Consider the following 20409-nt stretch of genomic DNA (forward strand, 5'->3'; position numbering starts at 1 on the left):
TGAGGTACTTCTCACTTGGAAGTTAACAATATATTTCATTTTAAGATTTTTTGGTTTTGGTTTTTTTTGTTTTTACTTGCAAACTAGTTGTGTCCTGTGTCTCCTTTCTTTCACTTCCTGTCTTGCTGGGCTGTGAGTGGCCAGGTCTGTGGGTCCCCCAGGGTCAGGAGAAGCAGCCAAGATCTGACTGGAGTGTGCAGAATCTGAGTGTAGAGAAGCAGGAGGCCTGTCTGGGGAACTGAGTTAGATCCAGAGGGTCAGGAGGCTAGCCAGATCATGTAATCAGGAGACAAAACAGAGTTGGGTCAGGGAGCCAAGGAGTTAGGCTGAGTCTAACTCAGATCTGGAGGATCTGTTGGAGAGCCAAAGGTGCAGCAGCCTGCAAGGGTCAGCCTTGTTGCCCAGACGCTTCCTCTTCTGGGTCAGGGGTTTATATTGGAATGGGTGAAGAGTCAGCTGACCCTGGCTGGCCTCTCCTGTGTATGTGTGTCTGATGTGTAGACTTATGTATCTATATAGATGTCCGTATAATTGAGATCTTTTATGGAACTTCTAGCTTGTTTTGGCAGTCATTTAGATCACCAGCATATATGCAGCACTCTGTAGCTTGAGGCCCATTGCCCCATTGAATTACTGTTTGATTCACTTTTGAACCTGGGCACCTGCAGGATTGTGGCTAAATTTTCTGGCCTGGGAAGTTTTTAGTGTAGTTCTGCTTTACAGGTTTTAGTGGTTAGGGAAAAGTGAAGCTAATAGCTGGACAGTGGGAAAATTTAGCTCGGGGGATGGGATTAGACCCAGGGGCAGGCAAAATATGGCTTGCGGGCAGATCCAGCCCACCAGACCATTCTATCCAGCCTGCAGGGCACCTACAAAGTTTAGAAAATTAGTGTGCATCTGCTGCGGGCTCTCTGTCAAAGATGACAGGACCCAGGGGAAGGCAGCAAGAGTCGGGAGAAAAGCCAGCCGGGCCACGCTCCACCACTAGCCCTCCCCCCCCATCCGGAAGTGTCTGCCTGCGGCTGCTTTCCCTACATGCAACTGCTCCAGCACCACGTGGCCCCAGCTGCATCACTGGACCATAGGAGCAGGGGTGCACCAGTACCCCAGGTCCGGGAAGGGTGGGTGGGTGTCTGTGTGTGCATTGAAGGAGGGGGAGAGAGAGAAAGACAATGAGGCAAGCACACTGTGTGCGTGTGTGCGCACGCATGTAGTGAGGCAAGCACACTGCGTGTGTGTGCATGTGTGTGCGCATGTGTGTAGTGAGGCAAGTGCACGCTGCGTGTGTGTGGTCATAGGGCAAGCCCCATGAGCATCCCCCACCATACACATGCACCCGTGCAACCCCTTGCACTGTCACTCACACAGCCTGGCCACCCTCCCTGCACACGCATCCCCCCACAAACCCATATCCACACACGTCCACATGCTCCCTCACCCACACCTATCCACCTCCACATTCTCCGTCACATACCCACACACCCACAGCCCCCCACAAACCTATACCCATCCCCCCACAGTTTACAAGAGTAAGACTTCATTTTAAGCTATTGTGCGATCACCTCTATGAACACTATACAGAAGATTTTTTTAAATCAAATTAATGAATGTTGTAGATGTTTGCTTTTTAGAATATAATTTGGTATTTTTCTGGTTCCGAGATGGCAAAACCTCTTGCTGAAGGAGTACTTCCGGGGCAAAGGGGAGGGACTTCAGGTGGCAAAGGTCGGGAGGTAGGGGTGGGACTTCTGGTCCCAAGATGGCAACCAAGGGGTGGGGCACCTGTCAAGGGGTGGGACTACCCATGCAGCCCTCAGCAGCTTGCCCTAACTCAGTAAGCAGCCCTCCACCCAAAACAGTTGCCCACCCCTGGATTGGACAAACCTTCACCATATCCACAGCTATAAGGCTAATATTAGGTTTGCCACTTCAGGTTGTACACCCACCATGCAACTTGTGTTCAAGGACCAACATCTGAACTAGGAGTGTTAACAACAGAAATGTGGTCTATATTTCCCATTGCTGTACAAAACTATCTTGAGAGCCTTTATCGTTGTGGCTATGACTGACTGAACATTACTATTGTTTAAAAACTTTCTTTACTCATACTTAAGATATTCTGTAATTTTTACTATTCATTGTTCCTCTGTCTGTCAACAATAAAAATAAACCAAGCCTCTACTTAAATTATGACTTTAGGTAAGAGAAGAGAGGAAATTACTTCTTTTGACCCTTCATAGATTTCATAACCTAAAAGAAAGCTAAAATTAATACTGCAGATAACAGTGAGAGCTTTATAGGAGCTTGGGTCTCAACAATATTCATTATTTCATATATAGTGATTTCAGTAAGTTTAAGTAGTAGTCAGCAGCTGAAGCAGGTTGAACCCAACTTAATTTTTCATTCTTTTATTAATGATCTGGCCTGGGATTTTTGTGCTTTGGGGTTGGTCGTGCTGTTTACATCAGAACTGGCACCTGTTCTGGCTCTGAGAAGAAAAGCTAGTCTTTGAGTTATCATTGAAATGACTATGGCCACGTATTCCTGAAGACTGATCTCTTCAAGCCAGGTTTCTAGAATGTGTGAGGTAGAGGACATCCACCTGAGTGCAGTCTTGTCTGCGCTACTTCAGTAGAGGTTCAGAAGCACCCCGGTGCGGCACACTGTGCTGCTCAGAAGAGTGTTGCTGCATTAGTGCAGTACTGGCCACTCACTAGTACATTTTTGCACTAAGGTAGCTACATTATTTCTGCATCAGGTGTGGCATTGGCATGGTGTACATGACTGAAGCACTTCCTGACACGGTACTAAGATGGTGTAGACATACCCTTTGGTTTTTGTTAAAGGCTTGCTATATTTTTAACACTGATATTTTTTGGCTCTCATGGTTTCACAGGTGAGGCCTGTTTCATATTTATGAGCATAAGGGTTTGCCTTGATTTGACTAGCTTGATTCAATTCTGGTTATAAATAAGGCTTTAATCATTCTTTCAACCTGTGGTTTTCCTACAGTTTTTGGCATATATTGATAATACTTCATTGTAAATAGTTGGCTCAAAAATACATACTATGAAGAAACTAAATACTTCAGTTTACAAGGGTTAGAGGTCTGCTGCAGCCACTTTTTACATCTATTCCATACATAAGAAAATAATCTAGTTTTAATTTTATATTGAGCTCCCATGTTGCTACCTTAATAAATGTCACTCTTGGCAGCATGAGTAGCTAAATTCTAATTGATCCCTCTAGACCAGACTTGCAAAGCAGTAACATGATTTTTTAATAAAGGTATGAAATAATGTGTTTAAGGTTATTGGGAGAATTTAAAGCTTATTTTATGGCTGATCATGAATGTCAACCCCCTCCCCTTTGTTTTTTCCCTCGTGATTTCAGGACATTTTAGTGTGTGTTAGATGAACAAGGGGTTAACATGCAAAATTATTTTCTTAAAATATCTAGAGCATATTTGATACATTTTTGCATTTTCCTGGCATGGTGATCTCCTTTTGAAATGTATTCTGTTGACTGTTAATTTGTTTTTGCAGTATAGTATTACACTCTATATTTTTGTAATAAAAATAATTTCTATTTTCTAGTTTTATAGACAAATTTTAATCGAATAAATAGCAGAGAGCCAATGACATGTTAAACTTGCATTTAAGGTCTCCTATATGGAAACTCTTTTATTAATTGTGTTTTATTTAGATACTGCCATGATGTGGAGAATTGTGACTGTATATCTGAGGGCATGCTTGATTGAAATGCTAATAGTAGCACTCAGACAAGTGCTACAAAGTGGGCTGTACATTTACTTAATACATGAGGACTGTACATTTACTTAATACATGCTACAAATGGCAAAATAATGACTTTATGGCTTCCCCCCTCCCCATCCCAAAAGTTGTGGTTAAAAAAACAAAACAAAACCAAAAACATTTCCTCATGGGGACACCGAAAACTTCAATTCTTTTTCAATCAAAAATCCATGCACAGGACATGCATAGAATCATATATGTATATAGAGCCTGTGGTCAAATTGTGGGTCACCCCAGGCATGACAAATGGTCTGCTATTTGTGGTGAAAGGAAGCTCAGTGGAATTTATCATTGGGACAAATGGGGAGTCTTAGTGTAGTTTGTAGAAATACCCAAACTTGTTCAGGCTAGCATATGTTAGCTCAATAGCTCCAGTAATCTGGCAATACTAACTCTTCTGTTGGGAGTACATGTCTTTCTTGTGTTTTACTCTGAGTGTATTGGAGATCTATTTACTCCATTATTACCCCTTATGCAAACACTTATTTTTTTGTGCAGTTATGAGTTTTCAACATTGAGATGTAAGGCTACATCTGCTCTTTAGCATACACAACTTTCTTCTTACTTTTTTACAGTATTTGGAAGGTGGTGTTGGGTTCATTTAGCACCGGGCGATGACCTAGAATTTGGTGTGTCGTCATTATGCCAAACAAGTATTTACCAATTATAATGTTTACATTGATTGTGTGTGTATACATGCACACCTGCATTCCTTTAACTTTAAGTAGGTCATAATATGGTTCTTGAAATTTTAAGATACTGTAAGTTATTCCAAAAGGTCATAAAGCTTTTTTTTTTGTTTTTTTGGGTTTTTTTGTTTAAACTGTATGCAGTATGGCAAAGCATGTATCATTCTGCTACTCTTTGAAAAAGGAGACATGGGTTAAGTTACTCCTCCTAGTGAATTCTTCTCCTGGATTCAAGAAGGATTTCCTTGGAATAAAACTTGTTTTCATATAGAATGAGACAAAATTCCCTGCACAATATTCAGGCTTGCTTGAAACCTTTTTCTGGATTAGGTACTACCTCTTTAATTTTTTTTCTGGTTTCATTTCTAAAAATCCTTTATAATCTTATATATTGTGCAAGTAACAATCTCCCTAGAGGATCCTCTCTCTAAGTGTTAGCATCTTCTGATCCTGCTAAGTGGCATCTTCTGATGTTGCTAAAAATCATGCAAGTAGTATATAGCTTTGTGTTGGAATGAACGTTTTGCATCTTAGTACTTAGTACCATGGTTGTCAGATGATGGTGAGCACTTCTCCCAGTAAGTGAGGAAAGAGAGGTGAGGGTCTGCCTCTTTATATTTTTGAAGAACTGCATATTAGTTGGGCCTGTACTTCTGTCTGTTGAGCTGCTTTGTTATATAAATGTTGCTCTTATTCACTGTATGATTTATCATTAGGTCTGTTGTTCTGCACTGTTATAAATGCAGAAATGGGTATTTTTTAGTAGAACTAATACTGAGACTTTTTTTGTTTCAAGACCTGCGTGGCAACATTTCCAAGGAGTTAGGAATATTTTGGGTTGAGTAAAGAAAAGGGAAAGAACAAACTGATGTGTCTTTTGATGTGACCGTGAACATGAATCAGTGGAACACATCCTTGCTGAGAGATTTTTAACAGATTTTGTTTTTTCCAACAAAAAATAAATTGCCTATGTATACAGGATCTGTGGAGTTTGTTTCACCAGTGGGTATGAAGATGACTTTTATATCCTGTTGCCATTTGACAAGAAGCATACATCAAGTACAGAGGAAATTGATTCACTGTAGAGCAGAATTATATAAAATTGAATTCAGAACCATTTTCTGTTTTTCATAATAAAATGATTACTGAAAGAATTCCATTTGAAGACTGTTGAAAGCTGGCTGCAGTTTATGATATAACGGATAAAATCTTCATCCTTGGCCTTCCAACAACCTTTACACCAGCAGATGGTGGGCGTAAAGATGTCATTCATCATTTATTTACAATGGGCTTTATTTATTCTAGTGTCAACAGCTGCCCCAGGGAGCGGGTTATTGAATTCAAATGTGAAGCTCTGGGTTATTTGCTTCCTTTCAAATTTGTCTTCAGAGCTTAGTTGCTAGGAGTCCATTCTGTGCTCTAATAATGATTCATGTATTGTGAAGCCATTCAGTAAATTGGGTTGTCAGGGATTGCCAAAAAAGGTTTAGAGGTCTTGTTCCTGACTTTTTTTTTTCTTTTTTTTTTTTTTTTTTAATGGCACTATGCTGTAGTCATCTTATGTGCCCCCTTTTGCCAGAAGTAGTGAGATTTCCTTTCTTCAGTCCCCTTTACCTCCAAACAACCTCTATACAAGTAGTAAGTTTTCATGTCTCTTCAAAAAGAATAATTTCAATAAATGAAATAACTTTGTTTTCCTACAGGCAGGGCAGGAGTCCTTCCGTTCCATCACAAGGTCATACTACAGAGGGGCAGCAGGGGCGTTACTAGTGTATGACATTACAAGGTGAGAAACTTGATATAGGACGTCTGAAATATTATAGAGATTTCAAACTTCAGTGTAGGGGTTTTTTTTTTCTATAGGAGCATTCCTAAGATCAGTAAGTAAATCAACTCATAGAAAAACTAGGTGAAGTGTGTGTTAATGAGTTTTAAGCGTGTGCTACCTGGATTAAATTGCTTGATTAAAGGTGCATGCGAAACCATAGACCACGTGGTCCTTAACATTCATTTTTTTTCCCCTCAGTAAACAGATACTTTTCATAATCTTGCATACATCTGAATTGTTAAATATTCTAATTCATTGCTTTGTTATTAATGTCCAGTTTATTTTTGAGTGCATACTTTAAACAAGAATTCATAATAGATATTATGACAAAAGAATGATGTTTTTACCACTTGTTCTGTAGCTTCCATTTGAACACTGGCAACGCTTTACTTGATTCCCATTCAGCAGATAACTCAACCCCATACTTTGCTGACATAGTTGTTGACAAACTGACATTACTTCATTGCATAGTATCTTAGATTGCATATGTGTGCTTTTATATGAGATTTCTGGGTTTTTTTATGGCATTCCTGGACCCAGACTGATAGCAAACCCATAGTAGTTCAGTGGTGTTTTGTATTACATAGTGCAACACTTTTACCTGAGGGTGCCTGTAGATGAACTAATGCCTTAGAGCAGACTTGATTAATTAAGTCTGCTGTAGCATGGTAATTATCATGCTCCCCCCAGCCTTCGTGTCTTATGTATCAGCATCCCCGCACTTCAAAATGGTGGTAGGGGTGCTTGAACTAAAGCTTGTTAAACAAGCTTTGGCTCAAGCACCCCCACTGCCATTTTGAAACAGAGACACTGATACATGAGACGCTGTGACGCTTTAATTGGAGCAGTTCTCAGCTGCTCTAATTAAAGACCCCCTGTCCCCCAATCCCTTGAACATGTGTAAAACTGCCCTATGATAGTAGAAAAAATATATCAAATTGCTTGAGAATGAGTTTCTTGTTATGTAACTAATGACTCTGTCATGTTGGAAACAGGCAGGGAGGGATCAGCATTATGGGTCTGCTTTCCAACTGAATTCTGGCACTTTTTAACTTAGTACTTAACCATGCAATTGTATTGGCTTTTTAAATAGAGAGTTCCAAGCATATTTTTCTTTTTAAATAAAAAATAAGGGGGAAAAACATGGAAAAGTCCTTTTTCCTGATTTGGCTTGCAATGCATAAGCAAATAGCATATCTAATTTCTATAATTTGTAAAACTCATTGGAGGCCAGAGAGAGAATATTCATTCTCAAGCAATTTGATACATTTTTTATTTTATATAAAAAAAAATAAAGTATCAAATTGCTTGAGAATGAGTTTGTTATGTAACTAAGGACTGTGTCATATTGGGAACAGGCTATAGATATGGAGGGGGGAAAGAGGGAGAGGGATAAAAAATACCAACTGCAGTGTGCAGTAGACTATTCTTTGTACTGTACAACATCTATGAATTCCAGACTGTTGCATATTCACAGTTTCAGGGTGCACTCTTTCCTGTACATTGTTCACACTTTATAAACTCCCAACATCAAAAATACACAGTTGCGATGTCTTTCCAAGGGGTCATACTCTTAATGAAGCAAAACCAGTTTCATCAGAACTTTCAAAAACACTTCAAGGAGTCCTTTTCTGTGATAGGTTTCATCCTTGAATCCCAACTGTAGAATCGCGCTCAAAAATGTATATATTTTTATAACAGAAGAGATCTGTGTGTAAAATGTCTTTGTATGAGAAGAGTCTCAATTCAAGAAGAGAAGAGTCACCAGAAGATTTGTCACATAGGCCCCTGGCAGGCATTAATTTAAATGAGCAGTGGCGCACATTCAAGACGTGGCCTGACAGGATGTGTAATTTTGGGTATCTGAGATGAAACTTCTAAGTTCCCATTGCACACCTGGGCTTTTACAGTCGCATTATACAGCTTGCTATTAGTCCCTGCTCACAACATTGGGCTTTGCAGTGCAGTTTTAACATGCTATACATTCAAATTAAAGCACCATACAAACCAATCACAAAGATGTTCCTTTAAATGTGGAATATCTTTATGGCTAGGTTCTCATTTTTTATTGCAAGATAAATTGATTGAATGTGTGGTACATTAGCATTTATTGCACAATTAATGTATTAATTGCATGATCCACGTAATGTCTGCCAGAAGCCTTACACCATAAGTAGTGGAAACTTTTTTTTGTCAAGATTCTAAAATATATTTCTTTTTAAGGAGAAATCGACCTTGCCTAAAATGTGAATGTTTCAGGAAGACGGATCACCTGAAAATGGGGGATTAGAAAAATGGTTTCCACTATAGCAGCGGACCTTTTTTCTCAACGTTTTTTGTACCAGGATCTGTTTGTAAACATCAATGGCCAGTCCCAACCCAGTGCCCCTCACTCCCGAACCCCAGCCCTCCAGTATGTGGGGCATGATTGGGGGTGGGCAGGGGATGTCTGTGGAGCCTGGGGGACCCCAAGCAGCCCCTTGCAGGCTGGAACTTTGACAGCTTGCAAGGAAAAAGCCACAGTTTCCCACGCTTCTTTAAAAGGGAATTAATTTTTAAAGTTTGATCCATTTTTACAGTTTGTCCACAACCCTTTCATATATTCTTGCAACGCACATTTGGCTCACAACCCACAAGTTGAGAGAGACTGCACTGTAGTACTGTTATAGAATGATCTTTGTTATAGTACTGTTTATCCACTATATGAATGTGATTTTAATTTTAGGATATTTAGAAAGATTCTTATTACATGCAAAGACTTTGTTTGTTCTTAATGAAGTGGTATTGCTTGAAATCTGTTTGGTGTCCCATGAAATCAAAAAACGGTTTGTGGTAATGAAATTTTAGACTTGCATGGTAACAAACTTGCTCATTTTAAAATTAAGTCAACAACCTACAGTGTCTTATTTCCCTGTTCGTTGCTGTTTGTCTGCCTGTTCCCTATCCCTGTTACCAGCAGACATCTTTCAGTTGTGAGAGCTGATCTTACTGAGTAATGAGCAGAGATCCTTGAAATCTGTTTCCTGCGGAAAACCACAGAATTTGTCTTTTGTCCTCTCCCCACCGCTGATTGTTAGTTGGGCCCCATTGGCCTCATGCCTCACTTCTTATTGACAGGAGGCAAATACCATGTTTCTGCCTCTCACCAGTTAGTGGCAAAGCATTGGGCTGATAGGAGAGGGGAGTGCAGCAAGAAGAGAATAAAAGTACTGATACCCTGTGTGTTTCTCACTTCTGCTGTGCTTTTAGTAAGACCCTATGCATTTTATTTATCATGGAAAAGCACAGCTTTGGGGGGGGGGCAGGGGTTTAAGAGATTTTTGCTCTTTTTTCCTGGTGGAAAACTAGGATCCCTGGTTATGAGCTAGAAGTCTAGCTGCTGAGAAGCACTAACTTCTAGGAAGGACTCTGAGCCCTGGACTTTGCAGGCTAATTCTCTCTGCAATCAAAGGTTTAAGAATAAGATACTACAAAAAACCCCTCAAAGCTGAACTTGAGACATTATCTTTGTAGATAGCTTCACTTATATCCCTGATCAGTGTCCGTCTCTCATTTGCCTTTAAACTGGTAACATCCCAGCAGGCAGAGGGGAGATTGGCAGTAAAAGCTTTATGAACTGAATAGCTAAGAAAAGGAAGTGTGAGAGATGACAAATGCTGCTTTTTATAGCAAAATGAAAAGTAAGCAGCAATCTACAATATATAGTAAAATTCAAACAGGAATTCTTCATTAAGTTAAATATACAAATAATAGCACTGTCTGCTGTCTACTATAATCTTGCATAATAAACTCAGCCATATATCAGCATCAGAATCCAAAACCAAATGCCAAAAAGTGTTGTACTACAGGCATATTCCACCACTTACTCAAATTGAGAGTCTTGAGTTCACTGAAATCAATCAAAACTTTTCAGTTAATTTGAAGTAAGGGTTTTAATTCTCTGTCTGATGTTGCCAGTTGTATGAGACCTGATTTATACTTCCCAAGTACTGGCTTCCATGTGAACTTAAATGTAAAAACCTACCAAAAAGCAGATGACAAAGGACAGGAATGCATGTGTTATAACATTTGACAAATGGTTCTTTTTGAAGCATAGCTCTTAGTTTTCATTTTTGCTCATACTTGCTCTTATCAGGAGGGACACGTTCAACCATTTGACAACCTGGTTAGAAGATGCTCGCCAGCATTCCAACTCCAACATGGTCATTATGCTTATTGGAAATAAAAGGTAACAATAATCCTTTATGAAATGCAGAAGCCTGCAAGTTTAAGTTCTAAATTTTTATTGCTTAGTGGTTTGGATAATATTTTATGTTCATCGAAGACTAAAAATTATTTTCCAAAAATTATGTAAATGTAATCAACATCATACATGATTTAACTATGTACATGCATGCTTCATCAAGATAATTCAGGGATTTTAATTAAAAAGACAATATTCTATTATATATTTGGTTTTAATATGTTTAGTTTCTGCATTTTCAGTTTATACAGTTTTTCACTGATAAATTCCCTGATCTTTTTTTAAGTTATTTGCTTTTTACTGATTTTTACACTTGTTTTTACTGATTTATACCCATTTTTCAGTTTACTCAATTTTACCAGATACAGTAAAATCCCTATCAACTGGCATGAGTGGGGAATGGCTGGGGGTGCCAGAAAGCTAAAAGTGCTGGTTCCCTGAGTGTGGGGAGAGTGGCTGGAGCCACTGCCTTGGGGGATAGGGCTTCCAGCTCTGACTCCAGGTGGGGCCGCAGGAGTCACTTCCATGGCAGGTGGGTCCCAGCTGCACCCCTGCAGCTGTGGCCCTGCCCCAGGCACTGGGAGCTGTGAGCCATGCTGGGGGGTCAGGCAGGAGAGTCTGGCCCTGCTCCTTATGGCGGGCACTGCACCAGGCTGCTCCGCACTTGCCCATGGGGCTGGAGCCACTGCCCAGGGGCACAGGGCTCCTAGCTCTGACCCCGATGGGGTGGGAGAGGTCAGGATCGGGTCTCCCCTTCCCCCACTTCTGCATTTTTGGCTGTGCACCACTCCCACCAGCCATGCCATGTGCAGACAGGTGGTGTTGTCTGCTTCCAGGGCTGCTGCAGCAGGGTTTGGGGTGAGTGGGGATAAACAGTGCCCCAGGAGGTTTGGGGTGAAGCACTGCCCAGCAGCTGCAGGCAGCCAGCATTGGCGGCTCCTGGGGCTGCTGCAGCAGGGGTTGGGGTGAGCGGGGACAAGCTGTGCTGCTCCCCATGCCTCCTGGGGCTCTGCTTGTTCCCACTCACCCCAGCCCCTGCTGCAGTGGCCCTCAGACCAGCCAACTCCAGCTACGGAGGGAACTGTAAGACAGTGGGTGCAGGGCAGGGGCGTTGTGGCTATTGCTGCTATATGCACCCTGGGAGGGCTGGGGGGCTGCACTGGCCTCTTCCAGGGGGCATGTGCCCCTGGATCTGCATGCTGGACAAAAGAAGGCTGCTGCCTGCCCAGAGCACCAGGAAGAACCCGGTGTTGAGGCCAGCAGCAGCAGCCTGTTCACGTCCTGTGTGCAAATCTGGGGACATGTGCCCTGTGGAAAGGGTGTGACACAACCCCACAGCCTGCAGCCCCCCCAGGGTGCACATAGGAGCAAGAGCTGTACCCCCCACCCCACACCCACTGGCAGTTCCCTCTGCTTTGCTCCCTGCTGCAGCCCCAGAAGCAGCTGACGGGCTGCGCTGTGCCCCTTCCCTGGTCTGAGCCTTACTCCCTCCCTCCCTTACTGCTGTGCCCAATTTCAAACCAATTTCAACCCAGTTTTTGTTTGGAAAATAAACTGAAAAATTCCTGGATTTTTTTTAAATAAAAACTGAAAACATGGAACACTAAATGTTACACTGTGTGTATTAAGTTCTGAACAGACGTAACATTAGAAGCATTTTGGAGGGTGAGCAGACTGATATACACTATGAAGCACTCCCCAAAAAAACCTAAAACCCCTGGGAGAAGCAACAACTATTTAGAAATGCTTCAAAATGAAGTGCTTCCTGTTGCATGTGTACCGGGGGGGAGGGGTCTTGGTCTTCTGGCAGCCTCCTTTGGGGGAAGAGGGAGCAGAACTGTGGAGGCCATGCTGCTACATGCAGTTTATACATTTGTGTATATTTATTGGATACTAGTTTCTCCAAGTTGTGGAGGGAAAAAAACCTTTTTTCTCCTTCACTGTTTCTTCAAAACGCATTCTAGTAAATGACATTGTGTGATTTATTTTTTTTTTATCAGCATATTTACTTCACAGATTTTAAAAGGATCATACCTTGTGCAAAATGTAACATTTGTAGATCAGATAGGCCACGTCTAGACATTATTTTGGTAGTACTAAAAATATGCAGCACTTTTTTTTTTTAAAGAGGGGAGCCAAATGTTAAAAGTCCCATGGGGTTCTCAAAACATGGGAACAACAGGACCCCATGTTAATTGGCTCCCCCTGCCCTCAGCACTTGAAAGAGCATGCCAGGAGCTGGGGGGAGCACTTCCCAGCCCCAGACTCTTTTTAAAGTTCTCTTTTTTAAAGACTCTTTTTAAAGTGTGGGCAGAGAGCTGACACTTCAGAGGGCTTGCAGGCAGTCCCGGACCAGAAAACAGCTCCCTGGTCCCAAGCTGCTAGCACACCAGAAAATTTAAAGTGCTGCTTGCAAGATGCCCCAGGTTGGCAAGGGGTGACTGGGCAAGGGAGGGCATTGCCACCCCCTCCCAAATTGCCCCATTCTTGTAGCAATATAGCAGCAATGGGAACAGGACTGCAATTCAAGCTTTTCTGGGCAGAAAAGACTTGCTAGGATAGGGAGGAGAGGTTCTGCCACCTTGCTGCCATGGCTGCCTTACTCCATTGATACTTGATGGCAGCAGGGGCAGGGCAGCCTGCAAGTCTCCCTGATGGTTCCAGGCTGGTCAAGCTGTCAGAGGCAGCTGGTCTCCCTCCCACCCTCTCCCATAGCAGGGAAACCAGAGCACTGTGGGATAGTGGAGGGTCTAAGATGGTAATTCTCATCCAGAGTGGCACAGCATCCTGGGGTACCATGAAGTCCTTTCAAGGGTGCTGCACAGTGCTACCAACAAACATAATTCACAAGATAAACCTAGAGATTCAAACAGGAATCTAGAGTGTTAAGTGCATTCTGACCTGTTGTGGTCTTTCTGAGCAGTCAGCAGCAGAAGAATTGTTCTATTTGTTTTTTTGGCTACAGAAAAATAATGGAAAATTTGTTTTCTGCACATTTTCTGGGGGTGCTTTGAGTCTATCAAAGGGTGCCATCACAACAAAGACATTGCAGTTTGAAGTAGCAATCTCTTTGCCATTTTTGTGACAGACAAGCCACTTTTATCATGAGACATATATCTATAGCTGTCTGTATTTATATCTATAACTTCCATATCAGTTCAACTTTTAACATATGCTGAAATAAAGTAGTTGTAAAATTTGCCAAAAGTTTCATATTGCATATGATCTAAAAAATAATTGTGTAGCTTACAGGAAGAAGGCTAATTAATCAAACTTGCAACAGTTGAAGATGAATGAGATATAAAAGTAGAACTTGCTTTACTTAAATGAGATTTTGATAAATAACTGAAGTGGTTATACTTCTTACACTGCTGTAAGATGATAATGACACTGAAGGAAATTGCATATTTTGTGGCAAATTAAGCATTCATTTTGTGTACATTGGATATTAGTACGATATCAGTTTGTCTATTTCCTATTTCTCTTTGTCCCAAGCTAGAAAGGAACCCCCAGTGCTCTTCCTGAGGGGAGAGGAGGATGTTTTTTCTCTTTGCTGTTAAGCGATAATGAACATTTTGAATGTATTTGTTTGGAATTCTGAAAAATATGCATGCTATAACACAGGACTGAGTATGCAATCCCTTAGTTTTCATTCTGAAGTCATTTATGTCAAGCCCTAGAACTCTAGTTGTTTAAATACAATTTTCATTTTACAGATTGCATAACTTTTTAGAAAGATATTTTTCTGCTAAATCAAAAACAGGTTTTTCTCAAAAACCAAACCTTCACTTTTTTAGAATTCTAGTCTTTAAAGCAAATGATATAACAATGACAGTGTATTAATCACAGTAATTTTTATCTGTCAAAGTTCTTGTAGCTGGGAAAATTACTTGAGGTAGAAAAAAGAGAAGAACAGGTACTTATGTCAGAAATACAGATAATGCCTTCTACTGGTATAATAGCATATTCCACAAAGCGCAGTTGAAGTCTCTTTCTCTCCAGTGAGGACATCTTCTCACATATATCACATCCCTTAATAAAATGTGCACCTTATTTTTGGAAGACAGAATAGAATGTAGGGAGTGGGGGAAAAGGATTTTTCTGGAGTCATGGCCAATTGCGTGACATAGAATAAGTCCTGGAAACAGTGTGTAGCCTCAGGAACTTTTAACTGTGGCAGAATCTTTCTTGTGGTGCCACACTGTCTCCAGGAGGACTTTGTTGAACAGAATTAAGCCTCTTGCAAAAGGCAAACTCAAGACTGTTACTTCTTTACTGTAAATCACTGGTTTTGAACCTTTTTTTCCTTTGCGGACCCCTAACAAATTTTAAATGGAGGTGCCAGACCCCTTTGAATTTTAAGTGTGGCTATTCATATACCTTTGATCATGGTCATCTTTCACAGACCCCTTAGAGTAGGAGTTGTCAACCAGGGGTATGCATACCCCTGGGGGTACTTCAAAAAGTCCCAGGAGGTATGGAGGGACAGAAAGCCACCTCCTTCCTGCCACTCTGCATCCGGCCACTTGCCACCTCCCCCCCCCCACACTTACTAAAAGGGGCGCTGCCAAGGGTATACTTATTTAAAAAGGTTGAAAACCCCTGCCTTAGAGTAGTCTGCAGACCCCCAGGGGTCCACAGATCACAGGTTGAGAACCACTGCTGTGTAAATGGTGTCATTTTCCACATCACAAGCCTCATCAAAATAGTGCCAACAGCTCACTTGTGGCTTTGGACACAAGGTACAGTGTTCAGCCAAGAGCTACAGGTATGAGAGGGTTAACGCAAGATTCTACCCCATTGGCTTGCTGAGCAGATGCAAGTATCAGCCATCTTGGTAACTATGTGACATGCAGTGTCTCTAGAAGTGCTTCTTTTCCAGTGAAGAAAACAGCTTCCTCACTTAAAGCATATAGTGGGGGTTGGTTTTGGAGGAATTGCCATCCTATGACCCCAGCTGACTTCCTGCCCTTTGGGTGGGGGGCTAGACTCGATGATCTTCTGAGGTCCCTTCCAGCCCTAATGTCTATGAAATTTACTCCAATATAAGATTACACTGAATATAAGACTACCTCCCCTATAATTAGATTCTATATATGGAAGAATTATAAGCTTTCTATATATTTTCCAGGTATAGAACCTAATTATTGGAAGTTTGCCTTAAATTTGTCCCTCTACCATTGCTACATCAGGGAAAATAGATCAAGTGGGAGGGGGAGTCAGGCAGCCCTCTTGCCATCAGTATGTTTTCCCAGTATGGGACACGTTTTGCTAACTGTTGGCTGCATTTAATCAGCTTCATAGTTGGTTTCTGTTAGTGAGCACATGCTGCTTTGGCAGCAGTTTAATGATAGACGTTGAATTTAATGAGATTTTTCTTGTTTGCAAATATAAGACACGGGCTTTTTCCCCGTGCTGACTGGGTGGATGGGGAACCTCATCTTGCATCTCAGGAAATATGGTATATGCTACTAACAGTTTTGTATTGCTAATTTTAAAAATTGCTTTGAAAATTGTGAAGGATCCTTAACACTATAGTTCAGGATTATTTCATTGCTGTTTTATTGTAAACTGTAAAACTTACGTAATGGACAGAGCCTATTGGGTACTTTGTCATATTTACAATGACAGTAACAAAACAGGAAAGATGCTTATGTTTAATCTTCCTCTTCCCTGGTGCCCCCTCCCCCCCACACTTGCACATACACACACAATGTAACTTTTTGTTTACTCACAAACTTTGTCTTTCAGTGTGGGATTACTACATACAAAATAAGAAACAAAACTTATTATTCTTTAAAAAAAACAGAAGTTTAATCTATTGACTTACACTCAGTAAGTTTTTAAACTGATAATAGCATATTAACCAGGAAAGATAGCTGATTCTAATAGGTATCATCCGCTCATTGCCTCCCCTTCCCCCCCCCGCCCCCGCCCCACACACACACTCAGCACTTGTGGAAAAAGAGCACTGCAGTCTGTCAGAGGGCATGCACCTTAAAATGCACGTGCAAATGAATGTGTGCTACATTGTATGTTGAACATCTTTGCATTTGGTTTGCTATTTTACCATGCCATATATAGTTTGCACATGTGGCATCTTATAAATTGTGACACAATTAATGTGGGGTTTCAGGTAGGTACCAGGCTGAAGTTCTGGTTAGATATTACACCTATTTTTAGCCATCAGTGCTAAGGGCCAAGTACAGACTGTCAGAAAGCCTGAGGTGGAATTGATATAATCTATGCAGGTTTCTCTAAGCTGCATCAGTTCCACCACTAACTAGGGGTGCACCAATAGAGGATTTTGGGGCTGATACCAATGGCCGATTTTTTTTTTTTTTTTTTTTTTTTTTTTTTTTTTAAGGAGCCATATCGGTTGATACTGATATGATAACTGATATGTGGCCTGGCAACTTGGAAAGCGGTGTCCAGCTGTGCACATGCATGGGGGCATTTATCAGTGACATTATCAGGCCAAAAAAATCAATTGTTGATACTGTCAATTTTCATTATATCGGTGTCGATCCGATATGGGACCAATGTATCTGTGCACCTCTATCATTAACGAATGGAACTTGCATTCGCTCTTTGGTAGGGGGATGCAGGCAGATGCCTGCGCTGGCTGAGGCCAGAAAGTGGGAGGCAGTCCCACGCACCTCCCAACCTATTGGCTGTTACCAAGAGCAGCTGACCCCAGCCAAGCTGGGGCCATCCATGGTTGCCTGTCCAACACATGCCACAACCCCCTGCTTTCGGTGGCGGGGAGGGAGGGAGTCAGGAGGAATCCAGCCCAGAATCTCTCCCCAGCCTTGTGGCAGTGGAGGGGAGGGGGCAGTAGAGGCCCCTGCCCTGGCACCAGCCCCTCCATTCTGGGGTCTGCACAGCTGGGAAGAGCCCATATGGTGGGGGCTTTCCCCTCCCCAGCTGGTATAGGTTGTGCAGCTCCACCCTCATGAGTTGGTGCATCTGATTGGGGAGGGGGGGAGAGAAGTCAGGAATTGAGCCCCTGCCCCTAGTCCCAGCCCTGCCAAGCTGGGGTCTGCACAGCTTGGGGAGACCCATGTGATGTGGGCTTCTCCCTGCCTGGCTGGGTCAGACTGTACAGCTCTGCCCCTCCAAGTCAGTGTCTCTGACTCATGGTGGGATGGAAATGGAGCCCCCTGCCATGGTTCTAACACTTCCAAGCTGGATGCTGTCGCAGAGACCCCAGCTCCAGGGGGCTAGGACCAGGGCAGCATGCTCTGTTTCCCCAATCTTCTCCCTTTCCTTCTCCTTTCCCCCTCATTGCCGGTCAGAGGTAATGTCTCATGGGGGGGAAGAGCTGTGCAGCCTGACCAGGTGTGGGGGAGAGACCCCATAGCACTTGGTTTCCCCCAGCTGGGCAAACCCCAGCTCAGGGGAGGGGATGGACTGGGACCAAGGTTGTGGGCTCTTTTCTGTTCCCACCCCCCTTGCAAGTCAAGAGGCAGTGACTTGAAGGGGGAGGGAGGAGACTGCACAGCCCATCCTGGCCAGGTGACAACCCCCTCAGTGCGGGGCTCCTGCCAGTTGTGAAGACCACAGCTTGTGGGGAAACCCCCCCAGGGTGGGGGGTTCTGTTCCTCTGTCTCCCTCCTTCCCTCCCTCCACTACCCCACCCAGCTGATTAGTGCAGGTAAGATTCAGGCTGGGGAGCAGAGGCTTTGCTGCCTCAGCTCCATGACAGCCCAGGGGCGGAACCAACCTGGCTCAACCAGAGCAGAAGACCACTGCTGGAGACTAGCCTACCTGCACTGAAAGGGAGGGTTAGCAGGGGGCTGCAAAGCATTCTAAGATGTCAGGAGGACTGCCACCTAACTTAAGTTGGGAGGGGATCTGGAATAGAAATTCAATAAACCGGTCTAATCTAAACTGATTAAATCTGATACTATATCCATCCAGGTCTGTCTTAAACTGGGTTCTGTCATTTTGAAACTGGTCCATGAGTGCTGAATTTCTGTTCTGCTACAGGTTTAAGCTGGTTTCCAAACACTTATACCTGTTAATGTATAATTTCTGTACCTAGCCAAGAGTATCCCTTATGGTATTGGTGCTGTACTTCTGTTAATTTGACTTCACATAAGGATTCTAACAAGTATGAATGGTTCGCTTGATGAGATGCAAATGAATGTGACATGACTAGAAGCATCTCCAAAGGGTACTACTTGCAGTATAGTCTCATTCAGATAAGTAACTCTCTTGCTTTGTCATCTTAGCGATTTAGAATCTAGAAGAGAAGTGAGAAAAGAAGAAGGTGAAGCATTTGCACGAGAGCATGGACTCATCTTTATGGAGACTTCTGCCAAAACTGCTTCTAATGTAGAGGAGGTAATTAAAATTTCTGTTGATAATCTTTTAATAGAATGGTTGATTTTTTTTTTAAAATTTTTTTTAAGTTGCTGTCCTTTAATGCTTATGCATTTTTAAATTTCACATTCTTTTACATGCACCATTTTGAATTCTGTTTCTCGTCCCTTTTTAAAATTACTTGAAACCCTAATATTAATTTTATTTTAAAAACTGTTTGTACAGTGTAGTGTAGATTGTCTTAAGTTACTGAGAATGTAGGGATTACCCTTTGTGCCATGTTGGTTTTCTACAAATATATGTGGATTGGCTTTAATTTCTACCTTTCATAGCATGCCTGATAAACATGTATTGGTGGAGTACAGAGGGGGATGCCTCCAATTCTGAAATGTTCCAAAATCAAAAATGTCTGCTTCCCTTCTGCTCTCCCACCCACCCCCACACTCCCCTAGAAGAAAAGCCCCATATAAAATACCGGAAGAGAGTTTTAACTTTATTATTTACCTCTCCTTTTGTTAGGGTTTTTTGTGTTAGCTAGCACGGTGTAATAACTGTTCAGTCTGATTTTGGCATCCCTTACATACTGTTGAAAAATACCTTTCTAGTTGTGCCCTAGCTAGTGCACCTCTTATTATGAGAGAGAAACAAACACAAAGCAAAACAACTTCACCTCGGGGAAGCCGAAAAGACCCCTTAACTACTTCGCTCCCAGAAGCATCAGCAGAAGTGCCATTTGTCTAATCTAGAGAAGTTAGATACAAACTTTAAACCAGGCAGCCTCCACATGTGCCTCCTAATTTCAAGAGTGGAGCTTTAAGGAAAAACCCTTAGTTACATAAACAGAATTTAAGATAGCACTATATATTCTGGTGCATCAGCTATAGTATATGCTTTTCAAGGGATGGGGGTCAGCTGCTTCCTGGATCCAGGGGCTGCCCCGTGACTGGTCCCCTTCATTGGTGCTTCATATTGCACTTAATTTCAATGTGTGGCATGAACATGCTAGAGTAAGAGTCTGAGACTGGGAAACTAATTTCCAAAATAGGACTACTTCGGACCTTGTGCAGCCCAGCTGCATGTGCATCCTTTGAGTATTCCAGGTTCAGGAGGAGCCCAAGATCTGGGGCTCGCCTTTCCATTAGAATGCGCACAGTGCAGTCCACATGCTGGGGTGTTGGTTGTAGCTGTGACACTCCCTTTGCCTGAAGAACAGTGTTTTTACCCAAAAGCTTGCAAAGAAGAATTTTCCAATTATTTTAGTTAGTCTAATAAAAGACACAAGATTTACTTGAAGAACCTTGTCTGCCCATGTGCTGGAACATTTTAAAGCTACGTGATGCATATAGGCCTTGAAACTTTTAGACGTCCCAGCTTGTGGGTTGCACCTTTAACAGGTCGTGGTGCAGCTGTGTCCTGGGCAGGAGGCTGCAGGAGGGTTTGGGACACATGTCTAATCCCTCTGATCAGCTGGATATGGTACTGGGCCTCCATTTTGGGACCCCTTTG

At 42.3% G+C, this 20409-nt stretch overlaps 1 protein-coding gene across 1 annotated transcript in view; it reads left to right on the forward strand.

Annotated features, from left to right (window-relative positions):
* Positions 1 to 20409, forward strand: part of RAB2A (RAB2A, member RAS oncogene family) — a 75229-nt gene that overhangs the window by 39519 nt on the left and 15301 nt on the right. Inside the window, exons 4-6 of the mRNA XM_090040038.1 lie at positions 6208 to 6290; positions 10468 to 10560; positions 18813 to 18924. Coding sequence (XP_089896164.1) covers positions 6208 to 6290; positions 10468 to 10560; positions 18813 to 18924 — 288 coding nt within the window. The remainder of the gene's footprint in view (positions 1 to 6207; positions 6291 to 10467; positions 10561 to 18812; positions 18925 to 20409) is intronic.

The sequence above is a fragment of the Crocodylus siamensis genome, chromosome 3, assembly GCF_052110815.1.
Source record: "Crocodylus siamensis isolate JL-2025a chromosome 3, ASM5211081v1, whole genome shotgun sequence".
NCBI classification, from domain to species: Eukaryota; Metazoa; Chordata; order Crocodylia; family Crocodylidae; genus Crocodylus; species Crocodylus siamensis.